General features: G+C 36.7%; 1 protein-coding gene across 1 annotated transcript; it reads right to left on the bottom strand.

Moving 5' to 3' along the window:
- Positions 1 to 18,963: 18,963 nt before the first annotated feature.
- On the bottom strand, positions 18,964 to 20,550 carry LOC149173452 (putative leucine-rich repeat receptor-like serine/threonine-protein kinase At2g24130). The gene is made up of 2 exons (XM_089427942.1): positions 19,680 to 20,550; positions 18,964 to 19,570 (listed from the first exon to the last, which is right to left on the bottom strand). Exons 1-2 carry the CDS (start codon positions 20,347 to 20,349, stop codon positions 19,143 to 19,145), a joined length of 1,098 nt encoding a protein of 365 aa, XP_089284068.1. The 5' UTR covers positions 20,350 to 20,550; the 3' UTR covers positions 18,964 to 19,142.
- Between the last annotated feature and the right edge of the window lie 3,520 nt (positions 20,551 to 24,070).

The following is a 24,070-nucleotide window of genomic DNA, read 5'->3' as shown; positions in this document are numbered from 1 at the left end:
GGCCATATCATAGAGCATCAAATCTACGAAGGGTGGTAAATGTTGCTATAATATCTGGTGAGATTATTTATGTACATTCTCGCTTACGCACAGGGCTCAATTCACTTAAGTGAGTTCAACCTTCCAATGGAGTGAAGCCAACATTTGGGTGTTGGACCTAGTGTCCTCATGCTTGTGAAAAATAAAAATTAAAACAAGCATGCACCATGAGAAGTCTTCAAACAAAGAACCTGATACATTCTCTTGAAACATCCTCTATTTTTGGCTTAAGAATGTCGTTATGTAGTCACCCACAGGGTCATAGAACTGACCAGTGAAATTTTTAGTTGCCTTATTTTCATGAAATATCTGCTGATCAATATCCTTTTGATCAGGGTAGCCACAAAGACTACTTGGCTCCTTTCCTTCTTCACATATGGGCCAGGAAAGGGAGGGTGACTTCTCTTCTTTGAGGACTTCGGGCTTAAAGCAATTTGGATCTAAAAGTACCTTCCCCTTCTCAGCTGGCCTCAGAGGCTCTTTGGAGGGAGTGCCTTCGTTTTGGTCGTGTCCCATTGATGTCTTTCTAGATGACCGAAGAGCATTTCTATTATGCAACTAAGCCATTATGAAATCAAAGAACTACTTGCAGCAATCATCCATCTCATCATCATTTAGCGTTACATCAAGATCATCTTCCTCTTCTTCATGCGTCCTGACCTCTTGTTCTTCGTCAGAGAAAGAGGAATATTATCGTCGAAGGTTTATATTTTCTAACTCCAATTTTATCAATCTATATAAGGAGTTCTTTATTGAGCTTTCCATCTCTTCCATTTCTTGACAAATGTAGCCGCTAGAGTGTTTACAATTAATATTCAGATAGTGGAGTCGCCAGGGTGATGAATGATAATGGGGGTTTGTGGAGTCGCCAAGGTGATGATGAATGCAATAAGAACCTCTTTATTCACCTACGCAAAGTGTGCTCAACTTGTCATATCCCAGGGGGAAATCCTTCAATACATTCCATGGCAATGGCACCAAAAGATGTTGTAGCTCCCAGAGACAACCTTGGATTGGTTACAAGACCAGTGCCTGGGCACATCTAGATTTGTGTGTCTAAAATGATTTGCAAGAAACTGGAGACATCACTTATGTTCTATTGATTCGGATTTAAACAGGAACGCAAAAAATTACAGAGATAATCATAAACACAAAGAGGCAGTGGAAATAATACTTCATTTCATTAATGTAAAACACTGAGATATGCTTACAAACAGAAAATGGAAATAAATAGCTAAGGCGATGGTAGCTTATCTCTGAGAAGAGATGTGGTGGCTAACTGCCTCTGAACTATGTTACAATGAGGCTCGAAGGCCTATTTATTGTTGAGAAACAATGGAAAACCCTTAACCTCCAAAACCTAACCCTAGAAGATGAAACACCAAATTGTGGGCCTCGTTTGGGTAAATTGGTACATCAATTTCCCGAGGCCGTAACTTTGGCATACGATCTCCGTTTGACGCGTACAATAGCTCGTTAGAAAGATCTATCTGAGCACTACCACTTTGGGAAGAGCAACATGTTGGCCCCAGATTTCCCAAAAAACGTCGTTTAGGGCCTCAAAACGGCTTTGGAAGTTTAGGACCCGAAAAACTGCTAAAAATAGTAAACTGTGCTACAGTTTAGGAAACTGAAAGAGACAATTGTGGGGGTCCAAATGGGATAGGTGGGTAGCCACCAACATCCACCTAGATCATCTATATATATATATATACACTGTCATCAAAGAAGAATATTCTAGAGAAAACTCTGATTCACAAGAAATCAAGGAAGAAGGAAACAACTCTCAAAGCAAGCAAGGAGAAAGCCCGCCCCAACAAATCAATAGTTATGAGGATTTGAATACCGCAGAAAATAAATCTTCATTTAACAGCAAAGCAGATCTCCTAAACCAAACTTCTCCGACTATAGATCACAAAGCTAAGACACCAATGTCCCAAGAACCAGAAGAGATGAAGGAGATGCAAGACAAAGGAAGTTGGAAGACCGTAGAGAAAAGAAAGAAAGCTACAACACCAATCTCGCCAAGAAAGACGAGGAGCCAGACAAGTAAAAATTAAGAAAATTGTAGGTCCGATAGACCAATTTGGTCTCAGTGGACGTTAACCATCATCATCATCATCATCATCATCATATATATATATATATATATATATATATATATATATAGGAATTGGGTTGGTTCATTCATACAAAGATATGAGTTATGTATTTCGGGTATTTCTTCTCGTACACAACTCACAAAAATATAACATAAAGGAGTGGAGGCCGAGTAGTTTGAGGACTTACAGCTCAATAAGATTTATAGAGAAAATGCAAGAGGATAAGGAGAAAGGATAACTCATCATCTAGAGCTCACGACATCAAGAATTCTATATTTGACACTTAGAGCTTGAAGTAAGTAAGAAATCCTATACTTATTTGAGTTACAAGAAGATATAATGGACTGAAGGGAAAATGGGTGCTATGATTCATGTAGTGTAGTTTAAAGAGGTGGTTTTAGAAATCCTCACAGGCACATGCATCAACCAATAAATACACGTGAATCTATAAGGAGGTAAGAAACATTTCTAGCATCTATAATTGCATGAATTCAAAAGAAACATGAACATAATGGGGTTTAAAAGAGAGAAAAACATATTGTAATACTCAAAGAGGGAATCACCACCATTTCTTCATATTCTTAAAGATTTGTATCTTAAAATTATACAATCTGAAACAACATGTCTTTTTCTTGTAGATTTTTGAACCTGAATGAAGTCTTGCTTCCTCCTATTTATTCTGGAGAGGGGCACATGGACATTCATTACAAAAAAATATCTTTGGCCGAGTCTCAACTGTCAGGTTGACTAGCTGTCTCGGCTGTGATGGCTCTGTGGCCCAAAAATATTATGGAATTAATGACCACATTGAAAGAAGGCATGTTACAGGACAAAAATAAGTCAACAACCAGACATAAAAGTAAATGAAAAGCCTTTGTTCCCATCATGTGATCTCCTCTGCCTCACACTGTAATTTTCTCCCGGTATGGCCTCTTGTGCTGCTCAACTGACCCCGTCGCTTCTGCCTTTACTGCTTGAATGCCTTGTTATGTGGAGTATGGAGTGGGTTGATTGTAAGTACCTGTTTTGGTGGTCCTTCGCTGTGTATAGGAGTGAGGCTCCATGACGAGTCATTTAATATTACCGAGCCCCCCATACTGTCTTCAACACTCTGTGTCATACTTACTTTAATGCCACAACTGCCGACCCATCCGCCTTAAGAGCCATGTAGCATGTTATTGGGGTTGCGCGACAGCGAGACTTTTAATCTTGAAAATGTTGCAGAGCGGTGGGCTCTGATGCTCCTTATCCCATTTTGGTTTAATCCCTTTCTTCTTTTCTTATCAGGCTCCTATCCGAGGCATTTTTCCTTTGTTTTATGAAATCTCGCACTTCGGTGCTTTCCAAGCGTTGCCATTGCTATTTCCCCATGAACCTTGTGATCGCTGATTTGCGGGGTTGGGCCCACCTGAAGTATCGCAATCACAGCACCGGAGAGGGGGACCTTCTACATTCTTTCTCAGCACGGGTTGCCTGTCTAGACACAGGATCTTTATAAGCCAGATCACATAATATATTGCGTCCGGGAGGATCCCTGCTTATCGCAATCGCAAGCCTGGAAGGAACTCTGGTGTAGGAGCACTTTAAGCTGTGTGATCGCCGATCACCGATCTACGGGGGGTGATGTCATCACTACCACGTGTCACCTTGTGATTGGTGACACATGTCACCCAGAAATGCCCCCATAGGACCCTGAAAATGCCAAATCTGTGTGCCACATGTCACCTGTACTGCCACATCAAAAATGACGTTAGTTGTCATGTCAGTTATAAGGGTCAATCATATCCACCACGTGGCCCTCTAGAGGAGAGAGAAAATGTCCTACCTGGCCTTGGTCTATTCGTGAATTCCTTTGTTAAATAGAATCGACCCCTTCTTGGTGATCTAACACTATATCACAAATCAACGACATCGCAAGATTTTTAAGTTAGAACCTCTCCGCCACGTTGATCACTAATTTTCCAGTCTTGCGGGACTGTGATATTGCAAGATGCAGGACTTTGACATGGTTGATCTGTTCATTTCGTTGTGCCTGGGGCCCCCGACCTCCGATAAACCCTACTACCACGTGGAGGATAGAGAAAGGGCCCGCCTGTCCTTGTCTTTGCATGCATTTCCTTTGTTAAACTATTTCGGCCCTCCTTGGCAATTTCACATTAAATCGGTGGTTCCCCTGCACAATTCCTTAAGGATGGCCCATCAAGTATTGTGGGGGCCATGCAGGATTGCGGGATTGTGGGGTGCCCAATATGCTTGACTTACTATGCCCGGGGTCCTCTAATAAGCTCTTTTCCTTCATTTTAAGGCAACAAAACTCTTGATCTTCAACAAGCCATATCTTCTGATCCAAAAGTCCATTTTGGGACTTCTATATATTGTTGGAAAGCTCATTCTGGGCACTATGAAATGGACTGGGACTGACTTGGCACTAAGAGCTTCTGTGGCCTAGGAATGTGGCTTCAAACTTCACTTCTCTTGGGCAACCCTGACCAACTGAAACCCACAATGCAGTGAGTGACAACACATGGGATACTTGCCTAAATATCCTTTGGATTTTATTTTTGGAAAATATGTTGCTATTAAAGGTCATAACGACATAGAAAAAGCAAGAAAGTTCATTGAACAAATACAATTAGTACACCAAAAGGTTCAAGGATAGCTTAAGAAAAGTCAAGGCAAGTACAAAGCAAGGCACGAAAAGCATTGTCAAGATCACAAGTTCCAAGTTTGAGATGAAGTTTGGCTTCACATTAACAAAGAGAGGCTCCAAGGAGAAGGTAAAAATCTCAAACCAATTAGATATGGTCCATTCAGAATTTTGGAAAAGATTGGTAACAATGCTTTCAGGTTGGATTTTCCTTCATATATGCAAATTTATGTTATTGTTAATGTTGAGAATTTAAGGTTGTATGAGCCTCCTTTGATTGAAGATAAAGGAGAGAATATTCAAATCCCATCTATTGAAGAATTTTCTCGAGAATTCCATGATGTGCTTCAGTAAGACACTATACTTGATAGAAGAAAAAGGACAACAAAAAGGGGAAGTATCGATTATCTTTGAGTGGGGCTCAAGGGTACAATACCTTCAAAATCCAAATGGACAGAGGTTGGAAATGTGAGGGAACTATACCCTCACCTGTTGAACAATTGAAACTGATCCTTTTTGGGTCCAAAAGGCTTCTAGTGCGGAGGAGTGATCAGGTGCTCAAAATTAGGCTCAAAAATAAAAGTGTCAGAATCTTGTTAAACTTTGCTTCAGATCGAAGAGCTCGCCATTCTGATTCCAATGGTGTGAATGGCACTCAAATCTGAACTCATATGCAGAAGTTAGAGGAAGTCAAAGTTCAGGTTTGACTTGGACACATGGCAGGATTGGATGATGTGGCAAGGTCCTTCAGCGAATGAGGAGGCACCAAGTGGCAAGCCACCATTGGCACCTGCATGTCGCAAATAGCAATCGCAGGCAGGTTGACATTAAAACTTGGTTCCCGAACAGGAAAGGGTTGCGATGCGATAAGGCAGGCGGGAAGGCATTCAAGAATCGGCTGGAGGCATGATGCAATGGATCGCAATCGCACATCGGCAAAGGGAGGTCTTATAAAATCCCCCACCCCCTTGGTAATATCAGGGTTGCGATGTGATATTGCAATCACATATCACAACAGGACAAGTCCTACATTTGTATAGGACCATTGGTTTTCTGTCGATTGCGATATCCCAGATGTGATAAGGTTAGGCTGCAATTTAATGTCTCGTCAGGTCCATCGTATCGCAATCGCACATCACTCACCACGTTCACAAACCATAAGACTTACTAGACTTTGCTGATTGTGATTTGTGATGGACAGTCAGTGCCGACGAATTATGGCTCGCCACGTGGCAAAATTCTCGCTCGGTTAGTGGATTTTTGGAGCGAAAATGTGGGTTCCTGTTAGATGTGGAGAAATTTGTGAAGCGAATAATGGGAAAACAAGTGGAAGTCATAACTTCATCATTTTTCCACCAAATTGAATGCAAAAAGAGGCTAGATAGCCATTTTTGAGTATTTTGGACTGATTGGAGCAAGTTTCAAAAGCACTTGAGCATTGTAAACACAGATTTTTACATTTTTGAGCATAATAGAGAGGCCCAAGCCATTTGAAGCTAGACCAAGGAGACGTAGCCCAGGAGGGGTGAACTCCTTTATCATGTGATTTTTTTAATGTGTTTTTGATGATGTTTTTTACATGTTTATGTTGTTCTTCAGTTTCTGGTTTATGTTAAATTACTTATAAAATTAACATAAAAAATCTTCATTTCACTTGCAAAAAATTCATGAATCCTTAAGCATAATGAAAGCATTTTGTTAATAATCTGAGGAAGATCTTAGCACTGCAAACTAATGTTCTAAATCAGATTAGAGGGACAAGATGAGGTAGAAGGAAGTTAGTAGAGATAAACAATGGAAGCACTAACTTTGATAGGTTTTGGTGCCTTCATCATGTGGGAAGCACTAACTTTGATAGGTGGAAGCTACATATTTAATGGTTGTGGCTTGCCACTTGATAACATTTCAAAACTCTTTACCACCTCTAACTACATAAGTTTCCCTTGTGTGTGATGTTTCTTGTGCAACATCAAAATTAAATAAATAAACTTCCATGAGGGAAAAATTATGCAAATTGTAAACACATAATTTCATATGAAAAATACGAATCCTTATCTTCCCTTTGCAATGCCCAATTTTCAATTATTCAAAAATAGTAGGTGCAAATCCTATATGTTTGAATAAAGAAACCATGAAACATATTTCGCTAAGTAGAAGGAAAGTTTAGTAGGTCAAACATGGGAAACAATGATGCAACAATTCATCAAACATCCACCAATCAAATTTTTGTCGGTGCTTCATATCGGTGATGTGTGGTGGGTTGTAATAGGTTATAGAACAAGGATACATGGAAATGTTCCATAGGGAATTAGAAAATGATGAAATATTGGAGAAGAATAGGCCCTTTAGGAATGAACAATTCTAATCATTCTACTTTTAAACCTTTTCTAGTAATCATCATTGAAATTTGACTAAGTAGTGGCTGGCTAGATTAGAATTTCCATTTCTTAAATTGTATTTTTGAATGCATTAAGGGAACAATGCCTTGAAAAACCCCTATCACACCTGACTTATGTAATTGTAACAACTCATATTTGTGAAACCTATTGTAGCCAAATCCTACCAAGAAAAAATGATAAATACTTTTCAAGAAAAACTCATAGGATGTTTTCTATCTCATAGGGAGGACAACATTTTCATTGGGGGCTATGATATCACGTGACAAATTCCTTTTTAATTTTTTGTTGAGATTTTAATTTTATTAATATTATTGGGTTTTATCCCAATCTCCAACCAAAGTCCACCAATATACAACCATAACCCATAGAAGACACCAAGGCAGGAGCCCAAGGCCAAGTGGAAGTAACATTATATGTGCACAATGCATTGGAAGGCATTGTGTATGATGGTAAATGTAAAGGGTACATTGTTGCCTCATAGATGTGGGATATTTGTTTTCAAAACAAATATGCATGTAACTAGTGCACTTTTGCAGTCAAGGAAGGTCAAGGTATTAACTGTTCTACAAAAGTTGCTCTATACAACAAGATGAAAGGCAAGATATTTAATACTTGTAATTATTTGATAGAGTGAATTACGGTAGGTTCGAGAGAATATAAAGGATACCAAAATTGGAAATGGTGTTTACCTAATTTGGAGGAGCAAGTTGGAAAATGTATGCTTATTTTAGGAATTGTGAATTTAGTTCAGCGAATGAGTAGACAAAATTCAATCTGACATGGATTAGGATGGTGGGATATAATGGCTTATGTAGATGAAGATAGGAATTTGAGCTTTCAAGGTTACTTAACTAAAATTCGTAGACTAGTGCGTCACCTAGTTGGATGTGTAATTATAGAATTAATAAGATCAATTATTTCCCACAACCCTACAATTATGGAGGCATTTGGTTCACTTTCACAAAAAAGAGGAGTTGTTGATGTGGCACATGAACAATTGGTTAACATTGAAATGCAAAGGGCTTCTTTATTAGAACTTGAGATATCCTACTATGAAAATGTTGAAGAAATCACTAAATGGAAAGTGTCACCTAAAATGGCTATCGAAAAGTGTAGGGAAACCTTTCTTGGGGAGAAGTAGAGAGCTTGCAAGTCAAGCCTAGCTGGATAAACAGAAGGATGCATGGGACCAATGAGATTCTCAAGCTTCGACACTTATGAAGAAAAAGACAAGTGCACGTGGTAATTTTCTCGCAACTGAACAACAGTTTGAGTCTCTTATAACTATTGAACACGATGGAGACATGCATCCTATAAGGGGTAAAAGTTTTACTTGCAACATTTGCTAGGCCATTCTCTAAACTGGAACCCTACGATTGAAAGTTTCCTTATTTTGGGCATGAATCCTCCTTGAGAAAGAGCTAAGTGGGTCAGACAGAGATTGTCACTTCTACTTTTTCCGGATTTGAGTCAATCTTGAAGGTCACTAATATTTTAAAGGACCATACATTCTTTGTGTGGAAGCTTGGTACTATCAATGCTTATCTTGATTCATGTATCTGTAATGTTTCACCAACTATAGATCATACCTTAGGTTTTAACCAAACGGTTAGCAGTGAAAAGAGAATCTCTATGCACAACTAATGAATTTGTTGCAGTTTTATGAGGAGTTTGAGATAGGTGACCATGTTGGCACTCAACTTAGTGATGATAATGTTTTTCTAGTGAATTTATCTCAACTTCAAGATGTTCATGTTTTGGTTTTAAAGGAGATTCCAAAACTCTGAAATCTAGTATTGACCAACCTGGGCTCAGTTGAAAAATCATAATGATTTGGTGGATGTTGCTTGGATGAAGAGTTTGAAGCATCATGAGTTGACAAAAATTAGTTAACTTTTGTGTGAGTACCAAAAGAAATCAATGTTTATTATATTCCTTTTCCAGATGACCAAAATTTGATGGGTCTACATATCCAAAGTTTAACAAGACTCAAGGTTTCGCAAAATGGTATTGCAAAACCAACAATATGATTAATGGACGTCCAGATTTATTGCACCATCCCTACCTCATTTTTCCAAAACCATGAAGGAGGGTGGTGAAAAATGGTTTTTGGTTTTATAAAACCACTAAGACTTTTGATGATATACACACAACGAATCTAGGACTCACACATAGTTTTCCACTGCCACCAAGGTCTCCATACATCTAGCTCATCTCCACATGGCGTGTGACAAAGATCAGACATGCATGGATTTAATATTTTTGTTTTAATTAGAATGCCCGATATATGTTTGTATTGATTTGTTTTTAAAAGGGCCGAAGTTTTATTTTTAACAAGGGGTTATATTTAATATATATGATATTAAATTAATATTTCTTGTAATTTTATTATTTCCAAACACTTCAAAAAAATCATTTTTATAATTGTTTCAAGAATCCGTTTTTGAAACTGATTGAGACAATCGGTCGCAGGGGGAGAAGCAAAAGATCAGAAATGAGTAAAAAGTAGGGGTTTGGAGTGTGAAGCTGATGATGATATGTAATGAAAGCATCTCTCTGAAACTTAAAAATAAATACCAGTTTTGATTCCAATTATTGGGGTAATTGCAAAAATATTTTCTTCTTATGTTTTTATCATTCATTATTGTTTTTATTCCACTAATATGAGTGTAACAATGCAGCAGGTTGATTCAAATCAATTTTATGAATTTTCCTGGAATTAATGGCACTCATATTTTTGGTTTGAATCCCTTAATGGGAACTCCACCATACCAAGCATTCACCCATGTTTCTTGTTCTTTGCATCATTTACTATACAAGGACAAAGGTTGAGATTCTTAAGTGCCTTAGCGATTAAGCCTTGTTTTCTCCATCTGCTTCTAATAATCTATTGACACCCTAAGCACTGCAACCCTCACTTATCTTGGCCAATCCAGTTGTAAAGATAGGTTTCAGAATTAGATCACTTATTGTTATTCTCATGGTATGTTTCTTTGACCCTATATTTTATTATATTTTATAAATCTTGTAGATGTCCTGGGCACTAGCCCCTTTGTAGCCAGGAATTTTCTCCGTCATTACAAAAAAACCAACAATTCGATTAAATTTCTAGTTGGGTTTTGGGTAAAAGTGATCAGAAAAAAGTATTGAGGAAAAATTCAGTAAATATAATGTTTAGACTATTTCTTTACAACTTCCATTAGCGTAAGTAGGATACCCTCAACATGGGAAAAGGATTTCCTACGTGAATCCAAATGGTTACAATTATCAAAGATAAGAGGTCAAGTTTTTGGATGGTCCATGAATAATCAATAGAGGCTTCACTAAATGTCACAATTAAGAAGGAATTGAGGGTCATCAATATATTTTAAGGTAATTTTTTTTTGGGTTAGCAATACAACTCAATGATAATTGAAAATCACTGGATTGGATGAGATCAATAGGCCATAGTTAATGAAATCACATAAAATAGTATCCTCAGGCATATGCATGGTGCTTGATGCTCATGTTGCTATAAACCCTTGCCCTTGGGCCTCCTTTCCTCTTCTCGACTAGTTTTCCCCATAACCCTCATGTCCTCTTCATAGCCACATTGGACCATGTTATATTACATTTTGAAATAATATTTACATATATTGAGTAAATCTTGGAAGGTACAACCACATGGTACATAGAAAACCTGTTTAGCACAATTAGATTCCTAACCACTCACGAGTTGGGACTTGGCCTTGTGCTATACACTAGGAATTGACATGAAATATTTACATGACTTTCACATATGTTCATTTATTTAAGATCATATGCTTTGACCCTCATCATAATGACTTATTTACAATTTATACAAAATTTAATTAAATAGATCCAAGGGGCCAAAGCTAGAGTATAAGCATTGAGATACTCCTATAATATGATAAACAAGGAGAAAAGAACGACACCTAGATATATCATCCAAGAATAATAGACATTGGAAAATCCTTACGTATGAGCTACATTACTTGCTCAAGTACCCAATGGGACGCATACCAATACTACTCCTTGCCTTGATAGGAGTTGTAGCTTTCAACATAGAAGAAACTACTATATATGCATTGTTAGGTCCCTATACTACTAGTGTAGCCCCTTATTGTTATTAGTGCAACCCCCTTATGGTATTGTTGTGCCCATGTAGTCCCCATGTTGTTATTATTGTGCCCCATAGAAGCCCACTATTGTTATTGTTGTGCCCCTACAATATTATTGTTATGTAGGCTCTGATTATATTGGGACCACTTAGACTCCTATCTATAGAAAGGAGGTATTGTCATTTGTATCATCAAAGAATTGCTCATTTGTGTAATGTAAAGGAGGTTTCACCCTCGAAGAGGCTGAGTTTGAAGTTGTTGATCTATCTTTTCTATCTTTTTGTGAGCTGGTTTCATAACATTTGGTATCAAAGCTTTGGATTCTAGGGTTTCGCTACTCCAAACAGGTCATCATGGCATTTTCGCTGTAAATTTTTCTCTACGAAGTTTCAGAAGCTAAAAGAAAACCCATTTGATCCAAAATCGTTATGAACATTAGGTCCAAATTTCAGATATTGTCTCGCTATATTTTCGAAGATATGATTTGAGGAAGTTAGGGTTTTTGCAAGCTCTAGAATTCCATCTCAAACAGGTTATCATGGAATTTTCGCTATAATATTTTTTCTGCGAAGGTTCAGACTTTGAAATTATAACCCATTTGAGCTGAAATATTAGTGAAGCTCGGGTCCAAATTTCAGATCTTGTTTCGCTATATTTTCGGAGATACGGTCCAAGACATTTAGGGTTTTTTCAAACTCCCGAATTACATTCCAAACAGGTGACCGTGGGAAACTCATCATAACTTTCTCTCTAAGCATAAGATTGAAATTTCATGAGAAGCTATTGAAAGAGGATGGATTTTTATTTTCGGTGTATGTTTTTATGGTCCGAAGGTCGAAATAGTGACACATGGCAGGTCGTACAAGTTAGCTCTACTGAACAAGTCTATAATCGGGTCATTGTAGGAGATTTAGCATAACTCTTTATTGAAGAATCCAATATCTTTTAGACTGGTGGGGTTAGAAAGAGGACTTATAGAGCTACCATAGGACACAATTTCAGAACTTTAAGATATGAAATTACAGAGTTACAATCGTTTAAATATCGAGCTCCTAAAAGCAAGAAAAATAATGACTCAAATCAAGAAAATAGAAACACCTAGTAAGCAAAATTGGATGGATGATTTCAAGAATGTGATTGAATCTAAGATAAATAGTTTTATATGTGTCATGGAAGCTAATATCGATGGTATGGAAGCATATTTGAAGAAAGACATGGAAGATTTTAAGAAAGATATGGAAGGTTTGAAGGAAGGTGGGACAAAGCTGCTATAAGAAAGGCCTCCTAATGACGAAAAGGTAGTAGAGGAAACTCATGATGAGAAAAAAATAAATGTTACTAATGATTTCATAGAATCTAACATTGGATTGAAAACCCACCATATTCCAAATATCGATATGAGGAAGTTTGATGGCAAGGATCCCATAACATGGATACTACAGATGGACAAATATTTTGATCTACATGATGTTACAAAAGGTATGTATTTCATCTTTATATTTAGAACCGAATGAATTTTTATGGTATAAAGGGCTTTGTTCTCGTAAACCACTTGTCACTTGGTCAATTTTCACGGAGGAAATGATAGCACATTATGAGGATACAAAGAGAAACACCTTTTTTAGCCAATTGATAAATCTCAAACAAAAGGGTTCAATGGAAGAGCACATTGAGGACTTCCAAAAATTGAATATAAAGGTAAATGATATTCCAGATAAACAGAAGATTGATGCCTTCATAGGGATTTTAAAGGATAACATTCAACATGAGATTCATCTTTAGGAACCTGATTCATTGGAAAAGGCATTCAGGTTGGCAAGAAAAATTGAAAGCAAAATTATGGCAAGAAGAAATCCTACCACTCACAATTATAAAGATGGAAGTGTTGTTGCTCTGAGCCTTCCACAACCTACAAGGTTGACAACACAACAATTGGAAGAAAAAGGAGAAAATGACCTTTGTTATAGTTGTGATAACAAACACACTAAAGGTCATAAGTGTGCTGAGAAGAAATTATTTTACATTGATTGTGAAGAGGAGGAAGAAAAGGATCAAGAAACATCAAAAGAAGAGGATATACACCAGGAACCAACCCTAAAGAAAGAAGAAATGAATCCGACCATATCTTGTAATTCATTGGCAGGAATTACCACTCCTCAAACTCTCAAGATAGGACATATCAAGAAGAAAAATGATAACCTCACTTTCGCACAGAACCAAATGAAACAACAGGGAGATCAACATCGCAGTGAAAGAAGTTTTGACATAGATGACTGGGTATTTTTATGACTACAACCATATAAACAAATATCCCTCAAGCAAGATAAGAAGGATAATAAATTATCACCAAAGTACTATGGTCCTTATAAAGTGATGCAAAAGATTGGTACTATTGCATACAAATTGGAGCTTCCTGCATCTTCCTGAGTGCCCCCAATTTTCCATGTTTCATGCTTAAAGAAGGTTATAGGTGACAAGGTCCGAGTTCAAACAATATTGTTGGAACTTGACAAGGAAGGAAAAATCATATTTGAACCTGAAGAAGTCACAGGAACAAGAACCTGACAACTACGAAATCAATCAATTTCAGAGTATCTCATCAAGTGGAAGAACTTACCCGCTGAAGATTCCACATGAGAGGACGAGAATTTTATACAGAAGCATCCAGAACTACTCAAGCGTTGAGGACAACACTTTTTGAAGGAGGGGCATGTTAGGTCCCTATACTACTAGTGTAGCCCCTTATTGTTATTAGTGCAACCCCATTATGGTATTGTTGTGCCCATGTAGTCCCCATGTTGTTATTATTGTGCCCCATAAAAGCCCACTATTGTTATTTTTGTGTCCTTAAAATATTATTGTTATGTAGGCTCTGATTATATTGGGACCACTTAGACTCCTATATATAGAAAGGAGGTATTGTCATTTGTATCATCCAAGAATTGTTCATTTGTGTAATGTAAAGGAGGTTTCCCCCTTGAAGAGGCTGATTTTGAAGTCATTGATTTGTCGTTTCTATCTTTTTGTGAGCTGGTTTCATAACATGTATCCCTTAAGATTCCTATAAAGGAAACATTGTACATCCTTTACAAGGAGAATTAGTATTCCAAGAAGAAACCAAACATATTCATTACATTTTCATTAATGGGATTAGCAATATAAGGATTGAAATTTTGTGTAAGTTGAGAGTCGTCTGTGTGAGCCTTTTTCATAAAATATAAATTTCATATTTAGTTTTCACTCTATATTTTTTTCAAATAAATAGGTGAACTACCACCAATCATAGACAAACCATCATAGTTAGATCAATACAAGTAATCATTTGTAGACAACATTCATCAATGTTGTAAACTCGCAAACAATCTACTAACAACAAGGTAAATTGAGCATACTATCTTTGCTTCCACCAAGTATTAACAAACATAGATGGAAATGTTCCATATGGCATTAGAAAATGATGAAAACTTGGAGAAGAATATGCCCTTTAGAAATGAACAATTCTAAACATTCTACTTTTTAAACCTTTTATAGTACATCATCGAAATTTGACTAAGTAGTGGTTGGTTAGGTTTTAATTTCCATTGCTTAAATTTCATTTTTGAATTCATTAACAGATTCAATACCTTGAAAAAACCTATCACACCTCACTTGTGCAATCTCAACAACTCACATTTGCGAAACCACTAATTCTTTTAAATTTCTAGCCAAATTTTGGGTAAAAGTTATCAAAAAAAGGTAGCTAGGAAAAATTCAAAAAGTATAATGTTTACACTATTGTGTTACGAATGCCATTGGCATAAGTAGGATACCCTCAACATGGGAAAATGAGTGTTTACGTGAATCTAAATGGTTACATTTATTAAATATAGGAGGTTATGTTTTTGGATGGTCCATGAATAATCAATAGAGGCACCACTCAATGTCACGATTAAGAAGGAATTGAGGGTCATCGATACATTTTAAGTTTATTTTTTGTAGGTTAGCAATGCAACTAAATGAGAATAAAAAATGATTGGATTGGATGAGATCGATAGGACACAATGTAAAAAAAAAAAAAAAAAAACTATCCTCAGGCGTGTGCATGGTGATTGATGCTTATTGTTGGATACCCCTTCCCTTGGGCCTCTTTTCCTCTTCCCCGCTAATGAAACCATAACCCTTTTCATGTTGTCTCCATAGCAATGTTGGACCAAGTTATATTACATTTTGAAATAATATTTACATAGCTTGAGTACATCGTGGTATGCACTACCACATGGTACATAGAAAACATGTTTCGCTGAATTAGATTCCTAACCACTCATGGGTTAGGCCTTGGGCTTGAGCTATACACTAGGAATTGACATGAAATATTTATATGAATTACACACAGGTTCATTTATTTAAGTTCATACGGTTTGACTCCCATCATCATAATAACTTATTTACAACTTATACATATTTGAATTGAATAGATCGAAGGGGTCAAAGGTAGACTAATTACATTGACATACTCCTATAATATTATCAACAAGGAGCCTCCGAGGATCAACTCTCTGAGTTCCAGAACATTGTGAAGAATGATATGCTTCAGGAGGATGACACACACCCTGATGCGGGTGTTAATAAATAACATTTATGAGAGTTCGCACAAGGAAGGCAGCTGGCCCTGCACCTGGCTGGCGGACAATCTCCATGGCATGCGCATTTAATCGGTTGCTGGACGGAATGTTGGTCGCACAAATTGGCATTTATGTGCGCCTAGTTCGAGAGCTCATGCTCAAGGTTTTATGTATGGATCCATATCTGGTTCACGCCATTGCTCCTGGTTCTTTTTACCTCCGCCCGTGGTTCTTCCCGCACCCCTGCCTGGCTCAGATTGTTTGGAAGCTCGCCTGGTTATTTGGTATTGCTGGGTTCCTCTGTGCTCATTCTCTCTCCCGTCAGCTCCGCCATCTTCCCTTTCTCATCTGGTCTGTCATTCTGAGAATGCCTCGCCGTCGAGGAGTCTCGCGCCGAGGAGGCAACACCGGGAACAGAGGTAGAACCTCTCGGTCTGTTCCGCAGAATGTCATCCCCATTACTTCGGCCTCCCCATCCTCACCGCCCTCTGGTCACGCTGGGCCTCTCCCGCACAATTCCTTTCAAACTACCCGGTTCACCTTCCACAACAGGCTAAACAGGCCAATTTTGTCTGCTAGTATCATAGTTATTCTTGCTGAGGAAGAGGACAATCCCAACAGCTCGACCCACACCACCACCTCTCAATCTCAGGAAGACAGCGTCCTTCAGGGGGAGATGGCTGGGGTGGTGTTTAATGCTGACAACATGCAGGATGACACCCCTGTTTCTGAAGCGCCTCCGCATCCGGCCGATTCAACACAGCACGAGATTCTTGCCTGTGGACCGACTCAGTGTGCAGGCAGCATTCTCAACCTGGTAACTCCTCCAGAAGGCGGCATTGAAGGAATTGAAGACAATGGTTTCGTCACTTGGGTTGCTTTGTCTAGCCAGGTGGATAAGGACATGCCCGACTCTCCGCAACATGCAGATTAAGGCTGGTTCATCACCGACGGGTGGCATTCTTGCCTTCGCTCTGTTTGTTTTCTGCTATGTGTCTTTGTTTCTAGGTCTCTGGTCCTGTGTCTGGTTTCAGTTCTTGTTTAAGTTTTTGGCGCTAGCCAAACTGTTCTCAGTTTGCAGCAAGAACTATGGGTTTGATGGGGTTTTTCTTGCCTCTTTTGTTCATGACGGGCATGATAGCATGCGTCTTAGTAAAGCCTCTGACGGCGATAGCTATGTCATGTTAGACTCAGAACATAATTTTTTTAGTGGGTCACGGTCTAACAAAAAAAAAATTTGAAGTCTGTAATTCGGAAATGGCAGATAGCATGATATGTATGTCTTAGAATCTCTGGCTGAGGGCAGGCCTCTGCCCCCTCTGAGGTCTCGACCTCCATGTATATAATTTTCTCTTTTTTAATAGAATTAGTATTTACGCGAAAAAAATAAATAAATAAAATAAATAAATAAATAAAATATTATCAACAAGGAAAAAAAAACAACTCCTAAATATGATCATCAAAAGAATAATAGACATTGGAAAATCCTAACTTATGAGCTACATTACTTACTCAAGAAATCAATGGATGCAAAACAATACTACTCCTTGCCTTGATAGGAGTTGTAGCTTTCAACATAGAAGCAACTACTATATATGGATCCCTTAAGGTTCCTATAAATGAAACATTACATCCTTTACAAGGAGAATCATTGGAAGTATTCCAAGAAGAAAGCAAGCATATTCATTACACTTTCATTAATGGGATTAGGAGTATAGGGATTGAAATTTTTGTGTAAATTGAGAGCCATTTGTGTGAGCCTTTCTCATAAAATATCAATTTCATATTTAGTTGCCACTATATAATTTTTTTCAAAGATATAGGAAAACTACCACGAATCATAGACAACCCATCATAATGAGATCAATAAAAGGCACAAGAATTTGTAGACAACATTCATCAATGTTGTAAACCTTGCAACAATCTACCAACAACAAGGTAAATTGAGCACGCTATCTTTGCTTCCACAAAGTATTGACGAACATTAGGAATACAAATCCAAATACACAAGATTGAGGGTTCCTTAAGTCTAGAATAAATGCATTATTGCCAAGAATAAAACAAAAAATATTTAACGAATCAATATACATATTTACAATGCATACATAATATTCGAGTGTTTAATAAATGAAATGTCAATTTAGGAATGTACTATTGAGTATCCCACTTGTGTTGGTCCAAAGTATGATGATGACCACCAATTGTAATATTAATGTGTAAAATAACTAGTAATATTGAAATACAAGTTATAGGCCACTATTAAATTGGCAATAAAACTTTGGAAATGATGGTCTAAACTATCATCATACATGAATTAGCCCTTGACCACTTGTCAAAATTAAATCATTATAGAATTTTATAACTATATTAAATCTCTATATAACAAAAAAAAAATAGCATGTCAATTTTATTTATAAAATAAGCTAATAAAAAACAAATCCTAAACCATTAACTATACATAAATCCCAAAATTAATACATACTTTTTAGTTTACTATAAATTCTATTTAATAACAATTATTTTTAAAAACTTAAAAATAAAAATAAAAAAATATGATAATAATAAGAAATGAACTTATTCAAACTATTTATAAAATTGTTTTCAATATAGTCTGTTTTCAATATAGTCTCTTTCCACTTAATATTATAAATTGTATTCTATGATTATCGCTTTGAACCACTAAAAAATATCTTAATCAATAATCATTATTTTTAATAATTAAAAAAAAATTAACTTATAAAAAGATATTCCAAAAAATGTATGTTGTTTTTTCCTATTCTGAAAAAATTTTCATATAAAAAAATTATTAAAAAAATAATCATATTGAATTAAAAAATTAAAAAATACATTTATATTAATTAAATAATATAATATATATTTTAAAATAGAAAAATATTTTAATTACATTATTAATTAACTGAACAAATCTCTTCACCACATAAGAATATAAGAGATTAATTAACTAGAAAATATCTCTTCACCACATAAGAATATAAGAGATTAATTAACTAGAAAATATCTCTAGATTTAACTATATCCAATCTAATTGGATATAATTAACTACTTCTAAAAACCTATAATAACACTTACAACAAATGAAAATGCAGTATATATATCGCTTTTTCTTCTTGGAAAAAACAAATGAAAATGCAGAACTAATTATCTAATCTAAACTAATCATTTTCCTCCAAATATATGTGCTGACCACTAATCATTTTCCTCTGCAACATGCCCTAATCAGATTCAGAAATGGCTTCGTCCGTTACCTGTCCAAGGCGGTTCAACTCAGTTTCTGAATTCTTATGGATTTTGGCGACTAGCTGCTCCAGCGATGCCTCAACCTCTCGAAGAGTCGGTCGTTCATGTGGATCTTCTTTACTGCACATCACACCTATCTTCGCCAACAGCACAACAATTCCGTACCCAATAAATTCACTTACATCATCTGCTTCATCTTCCATTCTAATCTCCTCCACCAAAGTCGTGTCAATCACCTCCAACAATCTGTCGGGGAATGCATCGCCCACCCAACTCTGCAACGATTGCCCTTCTTCTGATAACACTGCATCTGTGGGCTTCTTTCCCGTTATCATTTCCAGTACCAAGATGCCGTAGCTGTATACGTCCCCTTTCATGGACGGGCGCCCTCCTGTACCATATTCTGTAACCAATTTTATATATATAAAACCTTTATTAGTGACTCATATATAAAACCTTTATCACTGACTCAAATATTTCCCATATAATCAATCTAGTGTATCAGTGTTTACCTGGTGCAATGTAACCAACAGACCCGATCACATGACTGGAGGTGTCCCCTGAGGCTGCTGCTGCTGTTGAATCGTTCATGAGGCGTGCAATACCGAAATCTCCAACATGAGCAGTCATCGTCTCATCCAGTAAAACGTTGGAAGGTTTCAGATCACAATGAACAATGGCCGGAGAACAGTGATGGTGAAGGTATGCCATTCCATGGGCCACGTCCTTGAGAATGCTCAGCCGTCTTTTCAGATCCAACCTGCAATTATTTTCCCTACAATGCAAATGCGTATCCAGGTTTCCCTGCGACATGAACTCCATAATCAAAGATTTGACCTGCAAACTTGAGCATACGCCCACCATTCTCACCAGATTCCGATGGCGGACTCTTCCCAACGTCTTGCATTCTTTTATCAGTCTCTTGTATGCACCTCCTGGTGTGGCAGACTGTATAACTTTGACAGCAACGATTGTGGCGTTGTCTAATACGCCCTTATACACTGACCCATGGCCGCCACGCCCCACTAGGTTATCCGGGCTGAAACCATTAGTTGCTCTGTTCACCTCTTCCTCACTTACAATCTTCGTCTCGCGGAGTTGGCTCCTCAGCATCCTCCCTAATCTCGCTGAAATAGTTTCCAACAATGCAGACTTTCTGCTACGCAAATATATCAAAACCATGATTAAGGCTAGGCAAAATACCAATAGCAAAGTTAAACCAACCGAAGTGGCCAAGATAACTACCCTTCTTTTGGAATCATGATGGTGCCTTGTCGTCAATTTACAATGAGGTAACTCTATCCATCTGCCACAGAGTCCACTGTTTCCTAAGAATGATGTAAAATTCAGTTTTTTGAAAGCTCCAGAGGATGGTACTTCTCCTGTGAACATAGTGTACTAATACAGATGGAAATTGTAAGATATAAACAAACAAAACCTATCTATTAATATTAGAAGTCATTTGGCCAAAGATTTGTAGGATGATATGATGAATGTGTGCTAATTTTGTTGTAGAGTCATAATTAAAATAAGATTCCATCAAATAGTTAATGAAAATTTATTAACATGTTTTTGGAAGAAAAAATATAACACAATGATCATGTTGTTACCCATAATTTTAATGTAATAAAAAAAACATATTCAATATTAAATTAATTTAGAATTGTCTTTTAGAATGTAGAGAAATCAATGATTAAGATGGATCTATAGTGGTTTTATGTTTTTCTCTATATAGACCATGTGTAATTTTTCATTGTTCAAATTGCATTTTTGACTTGATAAATGAGTGATTAAGAGGGCTTGGGACTAAACCACACACAAACCGACTAGTCTACACCTCAATTATTTTACCTTTAATTAGTTTTTCCTTCTGAGCATTAAAATATTTTACTAAGGTCAACATTAACACACATTCTCCATCTCTCTAAGAGAAATATAAGTTGTTTTTTTTAATTACTTTAATGGTTTTAATTAAAACTAACCAAATATGTACAATCATTTAAGTTTTTATTATAACCGAGAATATTTTTCTATTTAAAGTATTTTTTTAAAGGACAAGTGTCAACTCCAAGTTGCGCACCAACGAAATTACACATCATCCTCATACTAGATTATAGAATGAGCCTCTCAACTAAATTAATTTGGAATTGTTTGTTATTTGCATTCCTTAATTAATTTGGAATTGTTTGTTATTTACATTCCTTAAGTGTTAGTTCCATATTTAAGTGTCTTAATTTGAGCAGTATGGCATTACATTTGTCTAAATATTAACATGCTCATTCTCTCAAAACTAAAACTTGGAGGAAAATTAAGGAATGGAAATTAAAAGGTATTTCAATGAGGAGTAACATGCTCACACTTTAAAAACGATAAGTATTAAGCATCATGCACTAAGTCAATTATTGGCTTAGTGTCTTTCATCTTGTTCATTTAATATCATTTTATTCTCATCTAATGAATAAGATGAAAATACATTAAACCAATTAAAACAATCATTAATTCAGAGCATGGTGCTTAATATTTACTATCCCATACAAGATAGATACCATGAAATTATGACCTACATCCACTGCCTCCAACCTTCTAGCAACATAACATTCATGCTCTCCCACCTCTCCCACATGTATTTGTCCATTGTGTACTTCATGGTTCAACACCCCATATCAGATATGAGATTGAAACTTAAATAGGAAATATTATCCATGTATATTAATATATATATATATATATAAGTTTTAAATTTAACAATAAATTTGAATGTTTTTAAAATTAAATAGGAAGGACATAACAAAAGTTTGTCTCTGCATGGCCATATTCATCTCCCCTGCATGCATCTATCCATCTAGTTTAGATTTGGAATTTCAAATTTACTTCACTTGTACATTGAAAAATTGGTGAAGGTCGTTTGTTTTTTTACCTCTTATTTTATGTCTATTACAAGTTAGCACAAGTTGGTGAACATTATGCAAAAGAAAATAACAAGAAAGAATGACCACATGAAAAGGGATTTATTAGCATAATTAGGAATAACAATTCGTTTGATTTATTACTGAAACTAGGAAAACATCGTGTTTTCGTACATGTCTCTGTGTTTATCTCTTAAAAGTGAAGAAAAGTATATATGATAAGAAAAACACCAATCACACTGATGGAACACAATTTCAAAAGGATTCTGCAAATGCTTAGATTTGAGATAGTGCTCATTGGCCTTCTTTATATGTAAACTTGTAATTTAACCAATGAAAGATTTATGATGAATAACTTAAATACTTACATCTCAAATTTACTATTTAAAAAAAAATTACCCTTTGCCATTGCAGAAATTTTAATAGTCATTAAATACATTAAAAAAGTAAAATAACATCCAATTCCTGAAATAAAATTTAATAAACAAATAAAATAGTGAAGTTGATAACCTCGCAAAGTATCGGCAGTCTCATAAGGTTTTCCTCCCTTTTCATTAGTGATGTCACCTAATTTGAATTATGAATTATTTTCGGTGCCAGAGGAGCCATCCTCGCTAGGGTTTCAAGACCCTAGTTTGGACGTCAGTGTAGACCTAACCCACTATTTCCCCTTGGATACTCGAATTTGGATCTTGGGGGGAGGCCCCCAAGATCTGAAAAATTCAAATGCGAGAAGAAAAGAGGAGAACACACAATAACAAAACCATAAAGAAACTTTTTTTATTAAAACAGATAATAACTATAAATGCTACATTATGGTGGACCTTTTGTCCTTTTAGAAAATGCAACTTGTTACTTATAGCCTTTTTTGGTCACAATACCATAGGTAAATTCTATGAGTGGGTAAATACCATGGTTGAATGAATACCATGGGTGGATGTCACTTACAATACCATGGGTAAATTCCATGAATGGATAAATACCATGGGAGGATGAATACCAAGAGTCGATGGCACCTACAATACCATGGGAAAATAACATGGGTGAATGAATACCATGGGTGGATGCCACTTTACAATATCATGGGTAAATTCCATGGGTGGATAAATACCATGGATGGATGAATACCATGGGTAAAATTCCATGGGGGAATGAATACTATGGGTGGATGAATACCATGGGTGGATGCCATTTTCCATTCGGGTCATTCCTCCCTCCTAAAGAAGAAATGGTCCCCATTGCGTGAAGTTCCTCCTGAGAAGCCTTTGTTGAATATGAAGAGCCACTAAACAGAAGGGTTTCGCGTGGTTAACTCATAACCATGATGAACACAGATATGAGGATAGAGATACCCTGTAATGCTTGTGACCAACTATGCAACTGATAGTGTGTGGCCTAGCAAATGGACTTCGATAAAGTGTGGGTTTGTGGATGACCCATAATCATGAAAAACGAAGATCCGAGGATATAGATACCTTGTAATGCTTGTGACCAACAATGATACTAACAGTGTGCGGCCTAGAAAATGGACTTCGATGAAGTGTGGGTTTGTGGATGACCCATAACCATGAAAAACAAATATCCAAGGATAGAGATACCTTGTAATGCTTATGACCAACTGTGATACTAATAGTGTGTGGCCTAGCAAATGGACTTCGATGACAAGGATTTTGGGTGGTTGACCCATAACTGTGATGTTGGTTGTTGATGAAATAGCAGGTGCCTACATAGCTTAGGGTGGGAGGGCACGTCTCCAAAGAACCCAAGTCGGATGCTGCTATTCTGAAATTGATGAATGTGAAGCAGGTGCCTACTAAAGCGGGTTGGGAGGGCACATCTCCAAAGGGAACCCGCTTCAAATGCCGCTCCAGATTTAAAATGGGCATAACTCGATAAATTTAACCCAAAATCTTTATTAAAACCTATTTTTGGAAATAGAATGATCATTCTGCATCTTCCCATGTGATTGAAATCCCTACCTGGACACTCTGGAAAAT

This window comes from Pinus tabuliformis, chromosome 4_2 (assembly GCF_031772625.1).
Source record: "Pinus tabuliformis cultivar Carrire ecotype Pingquan chromosome 4_2, CPIR1, whole genome shotgun sequence".
Taxonomy (NCBI): Eukaryota; Viridiplantae; Streptophyta; class Pinopsida; order Pinales; family Pinaceae; genus Pinus; species Pinus tabuliformis.
Note: the sequence above shows the minus strand (reverse complement) of the source record. Positions and strands in the feature narration are given on the sequence as shown.

What these genes read in the sequence shown, in the direction of transcription:
- LOC149173452 (XM_089427942.1), bottom strand. Translation starts at nt 20,349, where the DNA reads ATGGTTTTGATATATTTGCGTAGCAGAAAGTCTGCATTGTTGGAAACT. An exon ending in TGTTGGTTACATTGCACCAG is followed by an intron (nt 19,571 to 19,679) that starts GTAAACACTGAT and finishes AATTGGTTACAG; the next exon opens with AATATGGTACAGGAGGGCGC.